This window comes from Phascolarctos cinereus, unplaced genomic scaffold, assembly GCF_003287225.1.
Source record: "Phascolarctos cinereus isolate Bilbo 61053 unplaced genomic scaffold, phaCin_HiC Scaffold_4;HRSCAF=312, whole genome shotgun sequence".
NCBI lineage: Eukaryota > Metazoa > Chordata > Mammalia > Diprotodontia > Phascolarctidae > Phascolarctos > Phascolarctos cinereus.
The window spans coordinates 270,241,232-270,264,607 of NW_027555847.1; the positions used below are offsets into that span (position 1 = coordinate 270,241,232).

At 36.8% G+C, this 23,376-nt stretch overlaps 1 protein-coding gene across 6 annotated transcripts in view; it reads right to left on the bottom strand.

The window, feature by feature from the left end:
* MLLT3 (MLLT3 super elongation complex subunit) overlaps nucleotides 1-23,376 on the bottom strand; it is a 317,963-nt gene that overhangs the window by 195,042 nt on the left and 99,545 nt on the right. For 4 of the 6 annotated variants that reach the window (XM_078153056.1, XM_078153052.1, XM_078153055.1 and 1 more), the window contains exon 3: nucleotides 7,704-7,790. The exons of the other annotated variants lie outside the window; for them this stretch is intronic. In XM_078153056.1, the coding sequence (XP_078009182.1) occupies nucleotides 7,704-7,790 (87 nt within the window). The remainder of the gene's footprint in view (nucleotides 1-7,703; nucleotides 7,791-23,376) is intronic. 6 annotated transcript variants of the gene reach the window in all.

The following is a 23,376-nucleotide window of genomic DNA, read 5'->3' on the forward strand; positions in this document are numbered from 1 at the left end:
GTGGGAATTTGGCTATAAGATATAAGCTGAGCCTTTTATCCAGCAGGTTGCAAGGAAACCAAAGCAGAGATGATCCCAAAAACCACCACTCTTTCGCCCCCTTAAAGAAAAACAACCCTAGGATTTACGAAACAAGTGTTCCTCTTACCATATCCTACCCCTTGTTGGCAAAGTTCCAAAAAATTTCTAATGGACCTTTTACCTTAATACTTAAATAATCCTCAAGCAATCCTAGCATAAGAAGCCCTAGAAAAGTAGATTCATACAAATAAGAAAAAGATTAAAACAATGCAATCTTCTTTAAAAAGATAATTCAGAATGGTGGTTATGCCAAGGGCAATTCAGAACAGGCTTCCTGATTGAAAGATAGATAGATAGATAGATAGATAGACAGACAGACAGACAGACAGACAGATAGATAGATAGATAGATAGATAGATAGATAGACAGACAGATAGATAAAAACCAACGACCAGGAGAAATACCAGATCAACAACACAGATACATCCAAGAGCATGACTAGTCCCCATAACAAGTCTGAGTCATCTCTTTTCTTGCATGTGACATGTCCCAGGGCCTGCTGAACTGATACCAACTCTGTATTTTTTCACTCAGCAGCAAGAACCTATCCTAGTGCTGGGAGCTTCATCTGGGGAAAAATACTAAATTTTGACCTCTTTGAAGGCTTCTTACTGAAGGGGTCCCTGTTTCTGTGGAGGTTGCATAACAACCTCTCTGCTCCCATGAAGAACATCAACCCAGCATACATAATAAAACAGATGACACTCCTACTTTGCCATGGTTCAATCACCATCAAATGCAGGCCTATGGAAGATGTTTACACATCATATAGGGAAATAACTTCAAAAACAGAACAAAGCCTAGACCTCCAAAAGAAATTAATTTTGATCAAGTTCTTGCTGGGCACAATCTCTACATTACTGCAGAAATTCAATCATTGTAAGTATATTTCCTCACCAAAATGAATAGTCAATTAATTTATTTTGGAGCATCCATGAATTAGAATTGCAGAAAGGACTTTTACATACTGCTGTAGAATTCTGTATAGAAGATACTAGGAAAAGTATTCAGGAAAGAGGACAATGTAGCTTCAGCAATGAGTTGTCTTCCTGACAGGGAAGCTTTCTCATATACATGGAGAGATTCAGAACCAAAGGTACAAGTTCATTATGCTTCTATCAAACTGGTGAGGCAGGGGGACGAGGGGAAGAAATCTTCACAGTGAATTCCTCTGAGAGAGAGGTCTGGCATCCAATATTTATTGGGAATTGATACAAATATTTATAAGCAAGAATGATTCCCCAAAATAAGATATGAAGAGGCACCCTTAAAAAGAAATGTAAAAACATGTGAAAAATGCTATAATTCACTATTAATAACAGAAATTAACATTAAAACAACTTTAAGGCTCCACTTCACAACCATCCGAATGAATGGCAAATATGGGATAAAAGTAAAATGACAATTGTTGGCAGGGTTGTAGGAAAGGCATACTAATTCCCTGTTAGTGAATGGCCCATCCATTCTAAAAGGCAATTTGGAACTATGCCCTAAAAGTCACTAACCTGTACAAATCCTTTGATCTACTGATAAAACTCTTGGGCACACATTCCAAAGAGTTTAAAGACATGGGGAAAGGATACAAATGTATAAAAATATGTCTAGCAGCACTTTTTGCTGTAGCAAACGACTGAAAACTAAGTTGGTGTCCATAAATGGGGTTGGAGCTGAAAAAAATTATGACATTTGAATGCAATGGAATATTACTGCACCATAAGAAATTATGAAAGGGATGTACTCAAAGGAACCTACGAAGATTTGCATGAACCAATCAATGCAGAGCAAAGTGAGCAGAAACAAGAGAACAAACTGCATAATGACTCCAATAATATAAGGAAAAGAACCTTGAGAAACTTAATGACTGTGATGAGCATCATGACCGATCATGAGTCCATATGTACTTGAAAATCATTTCCCCTGTACTGTTGGCTCATCTTGGAAACTCCCTCAGTCTGGAAGAGCCTACTACCAGCAAGGAATATTCACCGCTTCTCCCTTTGTGGAGTTCCTCCTAGAGCCTCCATTTTATGGAAGGACCAAGGCTGGCTAGCCTTCATTTTCCTCAAGGCCCTATGTCTAACTTACTCAGGACTATCTATCCCTTGTAACAACCTTTTGTGTACAGCCCAACACATTAGAAAGTAAGCTCCTTTATTATAAGTGGAGCTATCTTTTTGCTTCTGTTTATAGCCCCATGCTTAGCACAGTACCTGCCACACAGCATACATGCTCATTAACTTACTTCCCAGGATTGTGGTAAAAATTAAATGAGATTTTATTTATTTGTATGTGTATGTGTAACTATATATACATATATAAGTGTGTATATATACACACATGTGTGTATATCCACATATAAAATATTTTTCAAACCTTAAACCACTGCCATTAATATTAGTTAATATATAAATAGGTAAGTATTTATCAGGGAGTAGGCATCTAATGAATTTCACTTGTATCTGAGCTAGATATAGAAAGTTTCAAGGGGTAAGGGGAAGATAGCAACAAAATACAATAAAGTAAATAAGGCAACAAAGAACCTCTGCCTCCTTGGGAGAAAAAAAGAACAATTTACATAGAGACCACAACAATAAAAGGAAAAGAATATTAAAAGACAAACAATGGAGAGAAACTCTGAGGGTCTCCCCCACCCAGAATGATTCTTTTGGGAAGTCAAACTACACCACTTTTGGCCTCAGTTCTTACCTAGCCTTTAATCAATGAATGGGCTTTGCCTCAAACAAACGGAGACTTGGGAAAGACCTTAGCTTAAAATGGCCAAGGTCTCCAGCTACTTCACCAATTGCCCTGACCTATGTCTAGCCACTGGACTCCAGTGGAGAGAGTGAGGCTGATAACTTTGCACCGTTCTGCCTCACTAAAATCCCTGGCAAGTCAAGACATCACCTCCTTATATCACTGGTTCTCTTCAAAAAGGAGAGACTAAAACAATATTCATCATAAAGATGCAGATTTGGACAAATATTTTCAAAGATGATGACTGTGTTTTCTTTGACTGACTGGACAAATAAGTTCCCACTTTACAGAGGTTATCAATGGGAATCAATAGGTTTGGGTTTTTTTGGTTAAACATTTTTTATGGAGATGAAGAGATTTCACTAGGGAACAGGGTGAGAGAGAGATAGCATCATTTTCTTCATATATATGAAATGCTATAATTTGGAAGGGACATTAGAAGCACCATCCTGCATAGCTCAAAAGAACAGAATTAGAAACAATGAGTAAGGCAGACTGAGTCAACATTAGAAAGAATATAGGAAGGAGCAATGCCCAATAAGTCTGGAAAGGTAGGCTAAAAACAAAATTAGGAAGGGCTTTAATGCCAAACAGGAGAGTTTCTATTTTATCTTTGGGGCAATATAAAGTCACTAGAGCTTTTTAACCTGAGAAATAAACACAAAATTATTTCTGTACAGGCTCAGATATGCTTTTATTTAGCTAATGTACTCATTAGAAATTATACCTCAAAAAAGAAAAGACATAGAGAATGAGAACATAGAGGGAAATAAGAAATGGACTAATAGATGTTGTTTGGCTGTTTCAGTCAAGTTGGACTCTTGGTGACCCCATTTGTAGTTTCCTTTGCAAAGATACCGGAGTGGTTTGCCATTTCCTTCTCCAGCTCATTTTACAGATGAGGAATTGAGGCAAACAGGGTTGAGTGATTTGTCCAGTATCACACAGATAGTAAGTATCTCAAGAAGATTTGAACTCAGGAAGATGAGTTTTCCCAACTCCAGAACCAGTGCTGTATACACTGTGCCACCTAGGCTCTGTAGTAATCAATAAGAACATCTAAAAGAGGAAATCCTAAAGAACTCTAACTATATTACAATATAGAATATTTTTCTGAAATTGAGTTCATGAAAAAGTTTCACTCAAACTCAACTCCAAGTGCACACTCAATAAGAGAGAGACACTAAAATCACAAATAACACAATAACAACAAAGAAATTCTAGGTTCTTTTAGAGGTATCAAATCTATTGGAGCATGTGAACTGCAGCATGGTGCTAAAGGTTTTTCAAATTTACACTTCAAACAAGCAAGCAAGTGAAAGACATTGAGAATTAATTAGTCTGCTTTCTACATTCAAAAAGCCACAAGGCAAAATATCATTCTATAATTCCTACTATTTGTGTGAAGATATTTTTTTTTATTGATGTTAAGCACATTTTGGAGAATCCAACAGTTTTTAAATCTGCTTGTCACTCCAAACCACAGTTATACCAATAAACATTCTATTCCATGCTAGTTAATTGATTATCCCAGAGTAAACACAATTATTGACTAGCAATGTGGTTTTTTTTCCTTCTTAATACTCTAAGGCAGCACAAAGAAAGGGTTCTGTGTTTCTGAAATTAAACTTCAAGGTTACCTATACTATTTATCCCGCGAGTCTTAAAATGCTAGGCTAACAACTGAATGCTCATCTGAGCTGCTGCAAAAACAATCTACACAGTTTCTGAAACACGGCAAGCTAATGGAAACAAAGAAGATGACAACAAAAATCAGGGTTTCAGCTCTTGAAATAAACATCATTTGAGTCAAGATCTAAAGGACTGAAAAGCAAATGTTGAGCTTATAACCTAGCTCAGCAATGTAGAGTGGCAGAAGGTTTGAGAGAATTCAGAGTGACCAGAAAACACCAAAAGCATTTTGCAACAGTGAAAAATAATGATTAATTTTTTTTTAAATTTAACTTTAAGATTCATTTAAATGCAATGGACAGGGAAATGTCACCAACAACTGGCAGAGCCATAATATTAAAAGAGTTTCCCCACTGAAGGAGCACTTTCTAGTGATCCACTCCCCCCTTACCAGACAGCCTGAAAGCTTAAGAAGTTCAAGAAACCCATCTCAGATTCTGTGATTCAAAAAACTGGAGTCAAATTCAATTAATAAAAATCCCTATGAATAAAGCCTAAGTTTCTATCTGGGCATTCAATTTTGATAGTAGGTGGTTGTTTATTTTGTTTATTTATCTTTCTTCTCAAAGAGTAAGGCAGGGAGTCAAAACTTTTTTCACGAAACAAGAAAAACATATGATACAACCCAAGCAATCTGTTACTAGGGTCTGAAGCTCCCCAGGCCACAAAGAAGAAGCTGATGAATCCTAGTCACTCACACTGGGCCACCAACTCAGCAAGAAGGTATTTTCCAATCTGAGTTTTAAAAGTTTATCTTCTTTTCCTTTTTTTTCTTTAAAAAAGTGAGAGAAAAAGTAGAAAATTATGACTAGATATGAAACATGTACAAACCATACTGAAAGAAAGATAAATGCCATATTTGGTTGAGATAGATTTTTTTTCAATTATTTGGTAAGGGGGGGAGGATTTAAGTACAGAAGTTTTAAATGAAATTTAAAGCCCTTGTTTTAGTTCCAGCTATCAAATGTCACAGTACCCTCACTACACATGCTTCTTATTTCATTCGTCTGCAAACCATTCCTGTCAAATCCCAAATGCAGGTCTATTCAGTCCCAAGGTCACTATGAACACATGCTTCCTTCCTTAATAAATAGCCTTGGTGTATGGCGTTACTGCCATGGGATTTTTGTTCCTTCTAATACAACAGTAGAGGCTTTTAATACCTTTCATCAAACTATTAGTTATAACTGATCTCACCAAACCATTTTATTTTGGTTTAAATGCTGACCTTCAAAATTCCCACTTTGTGACATTCTTTGAAGGCATTTAGTAAAATAGTACTTTCAAGGATATTTGTACTTCAGAATTGGGTCTGCCACGGCTGCTGTAATTTACTTCTATTCGCGGGCACAGATTTATATAGCTTTGAATTTGACAAGCTGCAGAGAGGTGGGAAGTAAGAATTCAGCACCAGTAAATGCTACTGACAGTCCAATTCATTTCTCCTTAAATGTACAACATATTCTATAAGTTATTCAAAATCCCAAAGTCACCAAAAGCTAAATTAACAAAAATTTAGTACCTACTGAAAGCATTCAGAACTGTGCAAGGCTAAGGAATGAAAAACTACTGGAAGAACTTGTCAACAACTTTCCATCCTGCAGGGGAACCACAGTATACAAAGATAGGCAACCAAAGGTTTTAGCTGTAATCGAAGATTATCGTAACAGATTGCTTCAAAGAAGTAAATTGCAGTAAAACTTTGAGTCACACATAGACTTGGATTGTTGGTATATGATGTTAAATTCAGGAGAGAATCACTAAATCAAATCACCATAGAATGGAAAAAAAAACAATAAAGGCAATCTGTTCCCATACTCCTAACTTGATGAATGAGTCCCCTCAGCCAGACAAGTGGTCATCCTGCCTGGGCTTTAACACCTCTAATGTCATGGAACACACTAAATCAAGATGACTCACAGCAACTAATTTTTTGGACAGCTCTAATTGTTTGGAAATCTTTCCTTAAAATAACCTGAAATCAGAGGCTCCATAACTTCAGACTTCTGTCACTCTACCTTCTTGATCCCTGTCATCAATCTGCATCTCCTTTCCCATATCCCCTAAGACCCTTAAGGTATTCCCTAAACACCTTAGATGCGAACTGTTCTAACCCCTACGTTTTACAAACAAGAAGACCTAGAACTAAAGAGACTGTGACTTGCCCGACGTGATATAGCTAGTTATTGGTAGAACAGGGGTATGAACTCCAGGTCTGATCTCTAAAAAGAGCAGTTTTCTATCTTAACTAGAGAGGGAAACATGACACTCCAAGCTCCAAAAATTCAGAGAAATGGATTTTACATCAGTCAAAGGAAATTTGTGATTTATTCATACCTTTGACTTCTCTTGCTCAATTATTTCCTCTGTATAAAGGAAGAAGGAAGCAAGTGTTTATTAAATGCCTATATGTGCCAGGCCTAATGCTAAGCACATTACAAATATTATTGCATTTAATACTCTGAGAGATAGGTGCTATTATTTATTAGCCCCATTTAACTGTTGAGAGCAGCTAAGTACAATGAGTAGAGTGACGGGGCTGAGTCAAGAAGATTCCTCTTCCTGAATTTAATTCTGGCCTCAGACAGTCACTAGCTATGTGACAATGGGCAAGCCACTTAAACCTGTTTGCCTCAGTTTCCTCATCTGTAAAATGAACTGGAGAAAGAAAGGGCAAGTCACTTCAGTATTTTTGCAAAGAAAATCCCAAAAGGGATCTCAAAGCATCCAACATGACTGAAATGTCTCAACAACAAAAACAGTCGAGGAAGCAAAGGCAGACAGAGATTAAGTTACTTGCCCAGCATCACACAGCTAGTATCTGTCCACAGTTAGATTTGCACTCTTCCTGACTACAGGCCCAGCTTTCTATCCACTGTACCACCTACTTAATTCTGATTCCAACTCGAATTCCTGACTCTAATTCAGCTAATTTTACAACTTGGAGGTACATTTCTAAAATTTAATAATAAGGTTTGACTTTTCTATCATGAATGTATTCCAATTATTACGGCACCAGTGTTCCCCATTTATCATATCATTATTTTTTCTTTCATTATTGACATTTGTTAAGAACTTTGGATAATGCTTTGAAAATGTGGAATAAGGCCTATAAATGTGAAATATTTGAGTATGCTACTAAAAAGGACTGATAAGTGGAAAAAAAAACTCACAAATCTCTCCTTGCATCACTTCCATGAAGAACACCAAGACAAGCATGAATGGAGCTTCCCCCACAACTCTTCTGAACATGCCATTGCCTAGATGAGAAAGGTTTATTGAGCTACCAGTCTTGTAAAACAGGTAGTACAGCGTGGCAACTAATGGGAAAAAAGAATTCCATGCTTCCACTTTAATTAGACATTCGCATTGATTTATTAAAGCTTACATCTAGAAATACTACCTCTCATCTAGACTACCATGAAGGAGAATGAATAAATATTTAAGGTGAATTTTCATTTCTCAGAAATATTATTTACCCATATCACATTATCAAATATTCTGATCACTGTGTCCAAGAAAGTATGTCATAGTCAGAGTTCCTATAATGTCACAATCACAAATTTAGGGCTGGAAAGGTACTTTGAAATCATCAAGTCCAAATCCCTCATTTACAGATGAAAGTGAGGCTACAGAAATTAAGGGACCAGTGGCACATAGCTACTTTGGGTCTGAGGTCGCATTTGAACTCACATCTCCCTGACTTTAAGCCCAGTACTCTGCTTCTTACATCACCTAGATATCTCAGAAATAATTTTGTTTATGTTTCTGAAATAAAACATTTTGAATAAAAAACTTCTGTCTGGTCTCACAATCAGAGTCCAATCCCCCTCCCTTCTTCCCTGAACTCTAACCTATCCTGCATGCAAGTACTTTGTTAACTTTCCAAATAAACAAAAATAAGACTTGGATCATATCTCTCCCCTGCACAAAAACCTTCAATGGATCCTCATTGTCTATAAGACAAAGTCCAAACTCTTTAATCTAGAGCTCAAAGACCTTCTCAATCCGTATCACCAACATACCTTGCTGGTCCTATCTTTAGCTCAACATTCCAGTCAAATTTATCTACTACTCATTCTGTATTGAACTTGCATGTAGAGAAGGAATCAACACTAGACATCACCTAGTGACTTTCCACTTCCGTTCCTTGACACCTATCTCTGCTTGTCAAAATCCCACCCATTTCTCAAGGCACAATTCAGACATCATAAAGTCTTTGATAATCACCCACAAATAGAACTCTCTCTCCTCCTTTTTTCCCTCCCCCCTCTCTCCTCTGTCTTCTGTCTCATCCCTTTCCCCCACCCTTTCCTACCCTCCCTCCTCTTTCTCTCACCCCTCATTCACCTCTCCCCACCCCCAACTCCCAAAACATTTTCTTTATACTTCTTTTCAGCACTTACAGTATTTAAAACTGGAAGAGACATGAGTACATAGAAGTCATGTGAGAGCCAAAGAAATTCACAGCCAGAAAGATAGGTGATTTGCACAAGAGGTAGCAGAGCATGGAGACCCTTGATTCTCTTTTAGTTACCACATGCAGACACTCTTTATCACAGTGCCTTTTATTGCAGTAGTTTGTATAAATAGCTTATCTCCCAAGGCCTGGCATAGTACCTGGCATAAAGTAGGTGCATAATAAATGCCTGTCAAGTGATCCATCTCCATCACATTTTAAGCTCCTTGAAAACATAAGACTGCACCCACCACAAGCCTGAGACTGTATCATGAAACCAAAGGTACTCAATCTTTGCTTATTAATTGTAACAGCAACAAGATGATGTAAAGACCATATTAACAACTCAATAAAGACCATATTAACAAATGCCAAGAAAGAAAGACCCAGGACAGCAAATCGACTAAGGTCTTTTGTCAAATTCAGCCCAAAGAGTTAATTGAAACGTTTACACTAGATTTATGCTACCGTGATCATATCCCATTGTGTTAACTCCATCCACTCTATGACTGGAAAGTTCAGGATCCTGCTATTGAAATAATTACTAAATAATGACTATCCTTGTCACTACGGCTGCGGATGGGGGGAGGAATGGAGTGGCACCTCAATGCTTACTAGCTGTGCTCAGAGGTAGTATAGGGTGGCAAAGAAAGAAATCAATGCTGGGGAAGGTGAAGAAAAGCACTTCTAATTTACTTGCCAATTTTCCTAGACTTCAAATTAGTACAGACAAAGGAAACTAAATACATACTCATGGCTGCCAGATGGAGGGATCTTATTTAATACTTTTTCATTTAAAACAAAAACACAAAAACCGTGGTCTTCAGAAGAGCATTAACAAGTGGTTTTTATATAGTATTCTCATAAATTTTTTGAAATTTTTATATTCTCAGAGTATCCCAGGATGAGCAAGATGTAGAATTTTTCTGCAAAACTCTGCAGCCTCCAAAACAAATTATGTGGTAGCTATGGAATAACAACAGTTGAATCCACAAGTCAAGTAGACAAAAAAACATTGTACCACATAAAAACATTATGAAATAAAATCAAACAACTGAAACATTCAGAGTTTCCCCACCCCACACAGATACATACAAACAATCTCATAGGGTTATACTTCAGGGTTCAGCCATGGAAGTTCCTATGCAGTCATCTCAAGGCAATGAATCACTCTTCCTCACACACTATAAAAGGTGCAAGACATATTCATCCTATCCACCTCAAGGAAACAATGAGTAATTAAAGAAGAAAAGAAAATGTAGGTAGGGCAGAGAGAGTTTATACATGCCTGAGAAAAAGGGGACTGAAAAACCAACTGGAGCCAGCTGTTTCTCCAGTGGAGTTTCTGGTGGGTTGGTAAGTCAATACACATTTATGAAGCACCTAGTATGTGCCAGGTACTGGTCTAAACCTGAGAGATATAAAAAGAAGGAAAACAGCCCACACTCCAGGAACTCACAATCTAATGGAAGATAAGGGCTGCAAGCAAGGTATTCACATTCTCCAACACAAGGAAATACAACACATGACTTGAGGTGGTAGGAAGGGGGTGGACTGAGAAGATGGGCAGATTCTGTATGATGGCAGAAGGGGGAAGAGTCAAAGACTGGGGAGGAAATTAAGGATAAACAACAGGAAATATAAAAGAAAGGCTAAAAGACTAAAAGCACAAAGGAAAAATCTTGAGGATAAATATAGATCATAAGGAGATGAACCAATTGAGAAGGTTGTGAGGACAAAAGAAAAAGTGAATAAAAAAATTTAGAGAGGACCAAGAACACAATGAACCAAAATTACACAAAAAAAAGGAAAATGAACCTAGAATCACTAAAAAGAAGAAAATTCTGTGGACACCTGAGAGATCATGGAAAAACAGCAAAAACCTTCAAAATCAGTCAAGTGAGAAATAACTTTTGAAGGAAGATACTGGGAAATAAATTAGGAAATATGTGATCTCATTAGGACAACACACACACACACACACACACACACACACAGACCAGTATACAAAAATTAGAACATCTGGCCAAAAAAGGCACTTTGGTGGTCATTTAATCTAGCCTCCTTCATTTTATAGGGACCCAAAGAGAAAGCAGGTCAGTGGGAATGAAGTTGGAAACTGTAATGCAAAGGATTGAGGAATGAGTGAAAGCAAAGAGTATATTCAGAGTTTTTCTAGGATTTTGATTGAGAAAGGGAAGGAAAATATATGACAATAGCTTGAGGGAGTAGTAGGGTCTACTGAGAGAGAGATCTGTGCATGTTTTAGAGCAGTAGGAAAGCAAATGACAGATATGGAGAGACTGAAGAGTAGAGAGAGAAGGAAGATGATTGAGAGGCCAATGTGCTACAGAAGATACAGAGGGAATGTCATTTAGGATACATATAGGGGAGTGGGCCTTGACAAGAAGACCAACTTCCCCACCTCAGCAAAAAGGTAGGAAGAAGGAAAGACTGGGTGATGTCAAAGAATTCAAAGAAAGGAAAGAAATGAAGAGAGAGCTCTTGGTCAATGGCCTCAATTTTCTCAATAACATAAGCAACGAAAGCCTCAGTTGAGATGGTGGCATGCTAGAAGGCCTGAGAAAAGATTTAAAATAACCTCTTTGAAGAGTGGTACAGGGAAATCAATTAGGAAGGAATAAATTCTTCAGTGAGGGCCCAGTTGAGGTTAGATAATGAGGTTTTAATGTATCTAGTCTATTCTATATTCCCATCTAGGGACCCAATTTGTTCCAAATCTTAAAAATATAATAAAATTAGCATACTCTATAATATTTTCAATTAATAGTTCCACTACTGAAGAAGATTCTATATGGTGCGAAAGGGGATAGAGGTTGTAATACTTTCTTTAAGTCTCAAAGGACTTTCACAGGAAACTAAAGGAGAGGAGGAAGGGCAGAATCAAAACCTATTTTAAATCAATCATTTATTGATAAGGTACAAAAGTTACTCTATGAAAATTATATACACTCAGCAAGAATAAAATCTCCAACTTAGAAACTTTGGATGTAGCACTTACAGCACTAAACTGATAGTGCCATGTGATAAAGATGAGGCAGGTCACCACAACGGGCATAGTCATAGCCTCAAAAGATAATGTTTCTGACAATTTTTTTTTAATTTAGGAGGTTTAGGAGGATCCATAGTCATATATCAGAGTTAAACACATTTAAATAAGTTATAAATCATGTCTTTTTGAACTCTCCTACTTTTTGCTTTTGCTTTTTTGGCTAGGTAATGGGGTTGAGTGACTTGCCCAGGGTCACACGGTTAGTAAGTCTTATGTGTCTGTGGTCTAATTTGAACTCAGGTCCTCCTGAATCCAGGGCCGGTGCCACTTGACACCTAGCTGCCCCTGAACTTTCCTACTTTTAATCTAACAAAAAACAAGATAGCTTTTAAAAGTTTTTACTGATTATTTTTAAATCACCATTCCACCCCAATCCTTTCCTTCCTCTTCCTGGAGTCATCCTAGATAGCAAATAAGATTTAAAAGAAAAGAAATGAAAAACAACAAGGAAATAGCATAACTATTCAACAAATCAAAAATTCTAAAACTGTAACAAGGCAAAACAACCCTGGACCTCTTAAATTTATTTCTTATCTCTTAAATTCATCACAAGTGTCACGCTGATCATCATTTAATTTAGTCAAGCAGGTAAGAATCCAACCAATCCATCTATAAAATCAAGAATCGAGAAATCTACGGAACTGTCATTATTCTAGCCATGGAAGGAAGTATTGCTACTAAATTGTTTTGGTTTTGTTTTGTGTTTCTTTATTTTTTTTTTTTAGGAGGCACCAAGTGAGACAGGAGTTTGAAGGAAATCAAACAAGGACAAACTACAGCACACTAAGAAAGAGGAAACTCAGACTAGAAACTCTATCTACCACACTCTCTACCCACATCATTGCTGGTCCACAAGTTTTGGTTTTTTTGGCTTTTTGGTTTTTGGGTTTTTTAAGTTCCAACTGTTCTTCTAGTCACTATCCCTTAGAAGGAAAGAGGCAGGCTTACACCCTCAGACCTTATTCCTTCCCTATAAATTCTAGCTACATTAAAGAGCATCACAAACAGTGAACTGTGAATAAATCCATTTATTCACAGCAAGATAGCAAGCAGAAATTGTAAGTTACAGAGATTAAAATATGCCAGAAAATACACAGAATGAATAAGCTCTCTAGCTGCAATTGAGATATCTCAGTTCTGCCAAGAGAAAGATTCCAATTTCATCCAAGGGCAAATTGCCTGAAGTCTCTAGAAAGGCAAACTAGAAAGCAGGGACTGGCTGCTATATATAACTGCTTCGTCCCAAAGTCTTTTTTCTTTCTCCATTGATATCTCCTTAAAGAGTATATAGTCACATGTGTCTCCTCAAAACAGAAAAGAAGACCAACTCTCTTCTCCAAAGTTCTCACACAAACATCACCCCTAACACTGTAAAGTCAAGTCATCATTCTCTGTATCAATGAAAAGAGTCTTCTTAAAACTCTGACCATATCAATATCAGGCAAGGTGTAAAATAGAGACTCATCTTTGCTGAAGTTGTGACTGTCATGGAAGATGTCTAAAGAAAATTCCAAATGGAAGAAAGGCTCCCTATAAATGGCAAGATTCTCCAGCTAGACCAGGCTTTTTTTTTCTTTTTCGTGAAGGAATCACGGTTAAGTGAGTTGCCCAGGGCAGACAGTTAGTTAAGTGTCATGTGTCTGAGGCTGGATTTGAACTCAGGTCCTCCTGACTCCAAGGCTGAAGCTCTATCTACTGCACTACCTAGCTGCACCTAGACCAGGCATTCTTAAAATGGGATCCATGGAATACACAAAGGGTTGATGGCTAGATTTCAGGGAGTCCCATAAACTTGGATTGGAAAAAATCTTATATTTATCTCAGTATAATTCATTTCTTTTATATTCCCATGCATTTTACATATTTAAAAACTTCATTCTGAGAAGGCATCCACAGGGCTGAATAGACTACAGAAGGGATCCATATCTCACACACACACACACACACACACACACAAAGATTAATACTAAGAACTTTTTGATCAATTTAGGCAGGTAGGTAGAGTGCCAGGTCTGAAATCAGGAAGACTCCCTAAGTTCAAATCTGGCCTCAGACACTTACTAACTGTATGACCCTGGGCAAGTCACTTAACCTTATTTTCCTCAATTTCCTCATCTATAAAATGAACTGGAGAAGGAAATAGCAAACCACTCCAGTATCTCTGGCAAGAAAAATCCAAGTGGGGCCATAAAAAGTCACACATTATTGAACTAACTCAACAACATCCATAATTTGCTAAATGTATTTTAATGTTTTTATCAAGCATCAGAATATTACAGGGCTTCCCTCAATGAAATTCATGCTCCTATATGCTAAGAAGCCAAAGGAAAAACTAAATGAGTTTAAAGTGGCTGCTGTCAGGGGGCAGAGCCAAGATGGCAGAGTAAAAGTGGGGACTCACTTGAGCTCTCCCGCAAAGCCATCCAAATACCTGTAAAAAATGACTCTAAACAAATTCTAGGGCAGCAGAATCCACAAAAAGATAGAGTGAAACAACTTTCCAGCCCAAGACAACCTGGATGGTCGACGGAAAAGGTCTGTTGCACCAGACTGGGAGAAGAATGCAGTCCAGCACGGACCATGCCAGCACAGACTGGACCCCAGTGGACCTCACGCAGGCCTCAGGGAGCTGAATCACTGGCAGCTGTGACAGTTTCCAGCCTTCTCAATCCAAAGACACAACATTTAGCAGGTTCTATGTTAAGGGATCAGAGGGCTTGGAATATGTTATTCCAGATGCCAAAGGACCAAGGATCACCTACTCAGCAAAACTGAATGTAATCAATGAGGGGGGGAAACTGACATTCAATGATGTAGAGGAATTAAATGCATTCTTCAGGAAAAAAAAACAGAGCTAAATAGAAAATTTGACTTTGAAATACAAGACTCAAGAGAAGCATAAGAAGGTAAATAGGAACATATTAAAGTTGAACTGTTTACATTCCTACACAGAAAAATGATATTTGCAACTTATGAGACCTTTCTCATTATTAGGGTAATTGGAGGGAATATACATAGACAGAGGGCACAGGGACAGTTGAATATGAAGAGATAATAACTAAAAAATAAAACTAAAGGTTGAGAGAGGAATGTACTGGGAGGCGAAAGGGAGAGGTAAAATGGGATAAATTATCTCCCATAAAAGAGACAAGAAAAAGCTTTTACAGCAGAGGAGAAGAGGAAGGAGGTGACAGCGAATGAGTCAACCTTACTCTCATAAGATTTGGCTTAAGGAGGGAGTAACATACATACTCAATTGGGTATGGAAATCTATCTTACCGTACAGGAAAGTAGGGAGGAAGGAGATGGGGGTGGGGGGGAGAGACAGAAGGGAGGGCAGATTGGGGGAAGGGAGTAATCAGAAGCAAACACTTTTAAGAAAGGACAGAGTCAAAGGACAGAATAGAATAAATGGGGAGGGGGGATAGGATGGAGGGAAATACAGTTAGTCTTTCACAACATGACTATTACAGAAGTGTTTTGCATGACTACACTTATATAATCTATATCAAATTACTTGCCTTCTTAATGAGGGTGGGTGGGGAAGGAGGGAAAGAATTTGGAACTCAAAGTTAAAAAAAATATATTAAAAATTGTTTTTACACGCAACTGGGAAATAAGATACAAGGGCAATGGGATATCGAAATCTATCTTGCCCTACAGGAAAATAGAAGGGGAAAGGGATAAGAGAAGGGGGTGAGGGTGATAGAAGGGAGAGCAGATTGGGGGAAGGGGTAATCAGAATGAACACTGTTATGGGGTGGGGGAAGGGGAGAGATGGGGAGAAAACTTGGAACTCAAAATCATATGGAAGTAAATGTTAAAAACTAAAAATTAATTAATTTTTTTAAAACAAATAAATAAATGAATGAATAAAGTGGCTGCTGTCTAGACTAGGATATGCAGTTTGATGGCCAAGCCACTGAATTTCCTACTTTTCTGATTTGTTTTCCCAGGGTCCTGCCTATACCAGCTACTTTTTGAAAAGATTGCTGATTGATGAACTTCATCCTGAGTTTAAGAAGCATCAGAGTTTTACAAAACCAACACTACACTGTTCTTAGTTAGCCAGAAGTATTTTTTTTAAAAAGTTAGCCAGAAGTGTTAGAAAAAAAAAAAGCGCTTGATATGAACAGATGAAAAACCAGCATTATGAGTGTGACATCTGAGAGAGGGGAGAAGTGGGTAAGAATGGGTTTCTCTTTCAGGAAGGCAGCTTGGTATTGTTGAAAGCACTGTCTATTTATTGAAAAGAAATCCAGACTATTCTCCTCTCCTCATTCAATTCTTTTTTTAAATTTTAATTAATTTATTTTGAATTATCAACAATCACTTAATCACATAAGCTTCTGAGTTTTAAATTTTTCACATTAGTGATGTTGTAAGAATTAGAATTCATAGGTGGAACCACCAGAAAGAGGAAATAAAACACAACAGAAAAAAAAAGAACAAATAGTATGCTTTGATCTGCATTCAAACTCCATGGTTCTTTCTCAGGATGTGGATAGCATTTTCCATCAAGTGATGCTTCTTAAACTCAGGATGAAGTTCATCAAACAGCAATCTTTTCATAAAATACCTGGTATAGGCAGGACACTGGGAAAACAAATCAGAAAAGTAGGAAATCTGGGCAAGTAAGTAAAACTGGGAAATCAGAAAAGACTGACTCAGTCTCTACACTTGAGGATGCAACAATCAAATAGAGCCAAAAGGTATACCTAAATTGAGTTATAAGGCTTCCTAATTAAGGCTTCTGAAAAGCTTCCTTTACAGAGGGCTTAAGTTGGAACATTTCAGTAACTCTCCATTTACCATCAGCAGCTCTGCTTCATTGACCCCAAGGAACATCAACTCTATTTTCCATAAGCTCTGCTTGGTTGACTCCAAGGAACATCACATCATACCTGTTCCCCAGGTAACTCCTATTCTCCCACCCTTTTCAGCTACCATTTATGCATTGTCTTCCCCCATAAGACTTCAAGATCCTTGAGAGTAGGGATTGTTTTTTTCTTATTTGCACTCACACCATTAGCACATAATAGATGCTTAACAGATGTTTATTGAATTGATTAAAAAGATGTCATGTAAAAAATATTAGACCAAGACTATCAGTCATTATCTTTCCAAACCATAAAATCCTAAGACTTTTATGTAGAACAAAGGTATTTTTCTTTTCCCTTTAGGGATGGAAATTTACTTCCCTGAATACAGTTTTCTAATTGTTTGATTTTATTTCCCATTATTTTCAGTCAAGGATGATGAGGAGTGGATTCATATTCAGGTAGAAGTTGTACCAGATGTTGTCAGAGACCTTTCCCACTCAAGATTCTGGTGATAATATATGGCTAAACATGGTACAACACCTCGATTCCAAAAATCAAAAACTGTGGGTAACTAAAGAGCAATAGAAAGCTATATGGGTTGTTGTAAGGATAAAATGGGATCGTATTTGAAAAGCACTTCCTAAATGGCAAGCTGTATATAAATAGTAGGCATTAGTATTATTAATTAGTGTTATTACTACACAAAGCTAAAGATATATCCCTGAAAAGTTATATCTGAATAATTTTTTTGGAAAATGAAACATGTCTCCTTGTAAAACAAAAACATTTTATGCAGAATTACTCCCTAAATTGATTTAGCATTATAATAAATTAATGTGAAGTCTGTATTTTCAAATATCACAAGTCTGACTGCCTAGAGGTGACATTTCATAACTCAACATACTAAATGACAGATTTCCAGTGCACAGTTTTCATGAAGTATGTTTGAATTTATTCATTTTTAATAGCTGAATTAAACTTAAAGCATTCTACTTTTAAAAATCAGTATTTTGCTGAGTGCTAACAAATTAACACATTTCCATAAGAAATTTAATTTCTGGCTTTTTTCTAAAGATTTATATAATTCCAGGAAAAAGGAATACATGGTAAGAGACTTTGACTATAATGGAAACATCAAGATTATGAGAGATTTCAAAGTACTGCTATAAAGTATTATGTACGTGACACTGAGACATAAAACTTCAAATCATTCTAATAATTTGTCATGATATTTAAATATTAAGAGATCTTCTAGAAACAGTAAATTCAAAGTTACAAAATTTATTTGCAAGGCATACCATATCTAAGCATTCCAATTACCAAATGCTCACCATAGTTTGTATTATTCAAATACATGAATCTTGTCCTGTAACGTACATATTTAAATTCAAGAAACCACTCAAATTGCAAACCAGGAGGTGATCCAATGTGGCTTGAGAAGTGGCTGTCCCTGGGTGTGGCATGCCGGGGGCTATTAGTGAATCCCTGCTCCCATGTGTCCAAAGTAAAAGATGCCATCTGACATTGGTAGCATTACTATGCAATGGAAAGAACACTGGATTAGAATCATGAGACCAAATCTCAAATCCTGGCTCTGTTACGTATTTATCTGAATCATCTTAGATTAATACTTTACCTCTGTGGGCCTCAGTTTCTATACCTGTAAAATGAGGATATTGAACTAAATGACCTCTCAGGTATGTTCCATTTCTAAATCTTTTGATCCTATCACGATTGACAAATTATAAAACAGCATTTTAAATTAAATTTTACATAAATGCAATTTTTAATTTTCATTGAAGTATTTAGAAGCCCCTACTGATCAGAGAATGTAACCCTATAATTGAATTTAAAATTGAAATCCAGGGTCATTTGCAAGACAGAACTTACCCCAAACTATGTTCAAAGGTGACTGCCGTGCACATTTTCATACTTAATAAACATTCCATTTATTGTTTTAACACAATCATTTTCTTTTCTAAAATCTCAAAATCACAGAGCTGGTGGGAACCTTGAAAGTCAGCTAGTTCAGTGGTGTCAAAAACTAAATAAAAACAGTGGCCACTAAACTATGCATAAGAATCCCTGTGAGCCACATATTGACTTAAAAAACACACATTTATACATTTCATTTTCTATTAATAGATCAATACATTAAAATCAGAAAGGAACTACATTTTAATCTGATTTGGGTTACATTCAAAAGTGTTGTTAGCCAAATGTGGCTGGTGGGCCACATATTTGACATCTGATCTAGTCCAAATCACTCATTTTACTCATGAGGAAAACAAAGGTAAAATGATTTGCCCCAAATCACACAGTTGGTGAGTGGTAGAACTGGAATCTGAACCTAGGTCTTCTGACTCTAAATTCGGGGGGAAAGGGGTGAGAAGAAAGAAGGAAAGAAGAAAGGGAGGAGGGAACAACAGTTCTCAAGAGGTCAAACACTTTTTGGAAGTAAATTAATATACATTGTTGGTGAAGTTGTGAACTGTGCCAACCATTCTGAAAGCATTTTGGAACTATGTCCAAAGGGTTATAAAACTGTGCATACCCTTTGACCCAGCAATACCTCTTCTAGGTCTGTATCCCAAGGAGAGCATAAAAATGGGAAAAGGACCCACACGTACAAAAATATTCACAGCAGCTTTTTTTTGTGGTGGCAAAGAATTGGAAATTAAGGGGATGCCCATCAATTGGGGAATGGCTGGGCAAGCTGTGGTATATAAATGTAATGGAATACTATTGTGCTATAAGAAATGATGAGCAAGCAGAATTCAGAAAAACCTGGACTTAAATGAACTGAGTGAAGTGAGCAGAACCAGGAGAACACTGTACATGGTAACAGCCACACTGTGCGATGACTCACTTTGATAGACTTAGCTCTTCTCAGCAATGTAAGGATCTAACAAGACTCATGATGGAAAATGCTATCCACATGCAGAGAAAGAACTATGGAATCTGAATGTAGATGGAAGCATACTATTTGCTCTCCTTTTCTTTTGTTGTTTTGTTTTGATTCTTATTTCTTATGGTTCCTCCTATTGGTTCTAATTCTTTACATCATAACTAATGTGAAAATATGCTTTAAAAAAACACAACTTAAAAACAATGTTTTCAATAAATAATATACCATAAAAAAGAAAGTAAATTAATGACAAGAAAAATTAAAGAAACCTGAGAGCTTTACTACATTTTCTCCTCTTAATACTTCAGAAGAGTCCAATTCAGAATCTGAAAAAGCAACTAACCCTGGTACCTAAGTGGTACTACCTAGGCATCACAAATGCTGCCCTTCTTTCCCACCCAGAAAGGAGTTTGCTGGTGTATTTATGGTTACTGTTCTTTTAGAAGTTCTGACATCATTCCTAACTATGTTGATGACAAATAAGATAAATGTATAACCAGCAACATGTGTAAACCTTCAATGGAGCATGTATAGCAAATGGGGTTTAATTATAAAAATTCCTTGTTGGAAGAAAAAAAGTAGTGAAATTTAGTTCACCTAATTAAATGAAAATTGGCCTGACATGCTTTTTGAATCTTCCCTTCAGCTAGTGACACTGTAGTCGTAGTTACGGAAAAGATACTCCTCTTTCAAAGTCACAATCTTCCCTGATGGCTGTAATCCACACACTATTTTTACAAAATAGGGACCCAACCACCTGGCACTGAGTAGAATTTTTTTTAATTGAATTCAAAGGGCAGCAAATACCTTCAAGCAGTCATATAATTAATAGCTTGATGCCTTCAAAAGTAATTCATATGAAAAATCTTGTTCACTGGGAATTTCAATATGCCCACACTTTAATATACAAGCATGCTGACAGAAAGTATCATGGAAGCTACTATGGGACAGCTAGGCTATATCACCTTGTATGATATATGCTGGCCAAAGAAAAATTAAAACTCCTTAGAAAAAAATGAAAAATAAATGGTAGCTGGTGACTTTAACTGTCCTAAAGAGACAAAGATGTATCTGAAAGACAGTCTTCTGTATAATAAACCTACCACTTTGGCAGCCAACTTATGATGGGTTAAAAATGATTATGAGGTCTGCACTATGTAAGCTGGGATAAATCAGGGGAAAGGACTCATCTATTGCCTTAATGGCTAAAAAAGTGAGAGTGTGGGTGTGCGGGTGTGGGTGTGTCTACTCTGTATCTCCAAAGGATAACCTGGTGATGTCCCCATACATCAGTATTTAGAGTCCAGCATACAATGCCAGGAAAGAAAGTATTTAAGGAGAGAGGGAAGCATAAAAACAACTTTCAACAAAGAAAAATAAAGTCAGAATTTGAAAACTCTCTACATATCAACACTGTAGTCCCTAAAGTAATGTCTGAATGTTAGCTGTAACTAGAAACTTATTAGACATGGGAGGTGAGGGAGAAGAAAGTTATCAACAGTAATCCAAGGTTACAAATATGGGAGACTAAAGTGAATTGGTAGTGTAACAGTCAAAAATAATGAAGTCAGAAGGAATAGAATTGGTTGGAAAGACTGGTGGTATAATACAATATATATGTGCCCCAGGAAAAATATTTCATAATATTTGTTATCATCCTTAGGAAATTTCTAGTGAAAACCACTTCTCTAAAGTCCTTTTAGAGCTGGGTCTTAGAATGAATAAGTATGACAATGAAGGGATAAGAAAAACATGGACTGAAATTCATAATTTCCAAATACCCAAACCTTATTTTAGATAACAGGTTCAACCTGTTCTACTACTTAATCTTTTACCAGGGCTGCAAATGAATGGCAATATTAACTGCTTTGATTTTGTCTTCTTTTATTTACTCACTCTATCCTTAACAGAGATTGCTAATAAGCAGTAACACGGCTAAAAGACAGTTTCCAAATAAAGAGAGTCAAGTGGAGTAATGAATAAGAATAATGAATCTTCGGACCAATTCTATCACTACTACTGTCTGGATAGTTACTACTCGACCTTTATCTGGGCCTCAATTTCTTTATCTATAAAATACTGAAGCATTCAGTCAAGTCCCTTCTAACTCTTAATTTTCTATGACCTACGAAAGGACTACATAATGCACAACCTGATAATCAGCCATTGAACTGAGATGAGAGATTGCACACATTATGATCACAAATGTACTACTCAATTTTAACTGTCTTTCCTTTTCTTTCACTGATCTACTATTCTATTTTCTTCTTTTTTTATTTTTTATCTTATACACCTTTTTTTTAACTCAGGCTTTTTTTTAATAGTCTATTTTTTAACATTTAAAGTCATCTAACTCTAGAGGGAACATCTCACACAGATGTTAATATAATAATAGTTGCTGGCATAAATAACATTTTAATGTCTACTAAAAGTTCTGCAGATATCAATCATCTCATTTGATCCTCGTCAAACCCTATAAGTTCTTATCATTCTCATTTTACAGAGGAGGAAACTAAGGCTCAGAGATTTAAGTGATAAGTCCATAGATACATACCTAATTAGGAGAGGGAAGTTTTAAACCTAGTATAGGTTTTACAAACCCATAATGCCTCTAGTAAGTAAATGTAGCACCTCAAGCTTCAAAATGCTGTTTACAGTTTCTCTTCAAATCCACAATTCTAGGCCCTCACTAATGTTATCTCTATGCCAAATCATACCAGCTGACATGCAAATTTCAAAGGGCTAGTAATTAATAAGTAACAGAATCAGGAAGTAAGCATTTTCTACCTATAAAAGTCTCCAGAGTTAGTCAACTCTCTAACCAATTCCTACATGTCCCTAACACAGAGGAAGGACAATCATATCACTTACCCAATGGTAACAAAGAAGAGAGTTTGAAGTTCTTTTACCTAAACACCTTCCTTCCAATTTTAGTTCTGCTCTCTACAAAGTACTAACTTCTCAGCAAGGCATCTGAGAAAGCATTGCTTTCTGAGGAAATGGTGCCTTTATTTATGATGCCTGCCTTTTCATGCCATTCTCTGAGTCATCATTAGTATCTGGACATCATGGTCAGTTCCTAGTTGCTCACATTTTTTCTTTATGGCCTTCCAAGCTAGAAGTCAAACAAAGTCATGTCAACAATCATTTATTAACAAACTATACAGAAAGCTGAAAGAAGAATGATGAGGGAGGATGTGAGTATAATAAAGAAAGTCTAGAGATTCATAAGTGCAGCCTAGAGAGGAATGAAGATATGGCTAGCGTGGCTGTCTTAAAAATAAGACTCTAGAAGGCACCAGCCAATCAGAAGAAGAGAGTATGCTTCAGCCAATCAGAGTATGTACCAAGTGGATATCAATTCATGAAAAGGTCACACACAGCCTTCTGGAAGGTGTAGTCCAGAAAATTCACCTTAGTGACCATGTCTGTCTTTGCCCCAAGAATTGTGTTCATCCACAGGCACATCCGTCTACACAAATAAGCAAAAAAGCTAACACTATAAATTTTCTGATAGTTTAAATAACAAATCTACATGAAGACAAAGAGGGAACTACATGGATGCTTGAATTTATTCCTAAAG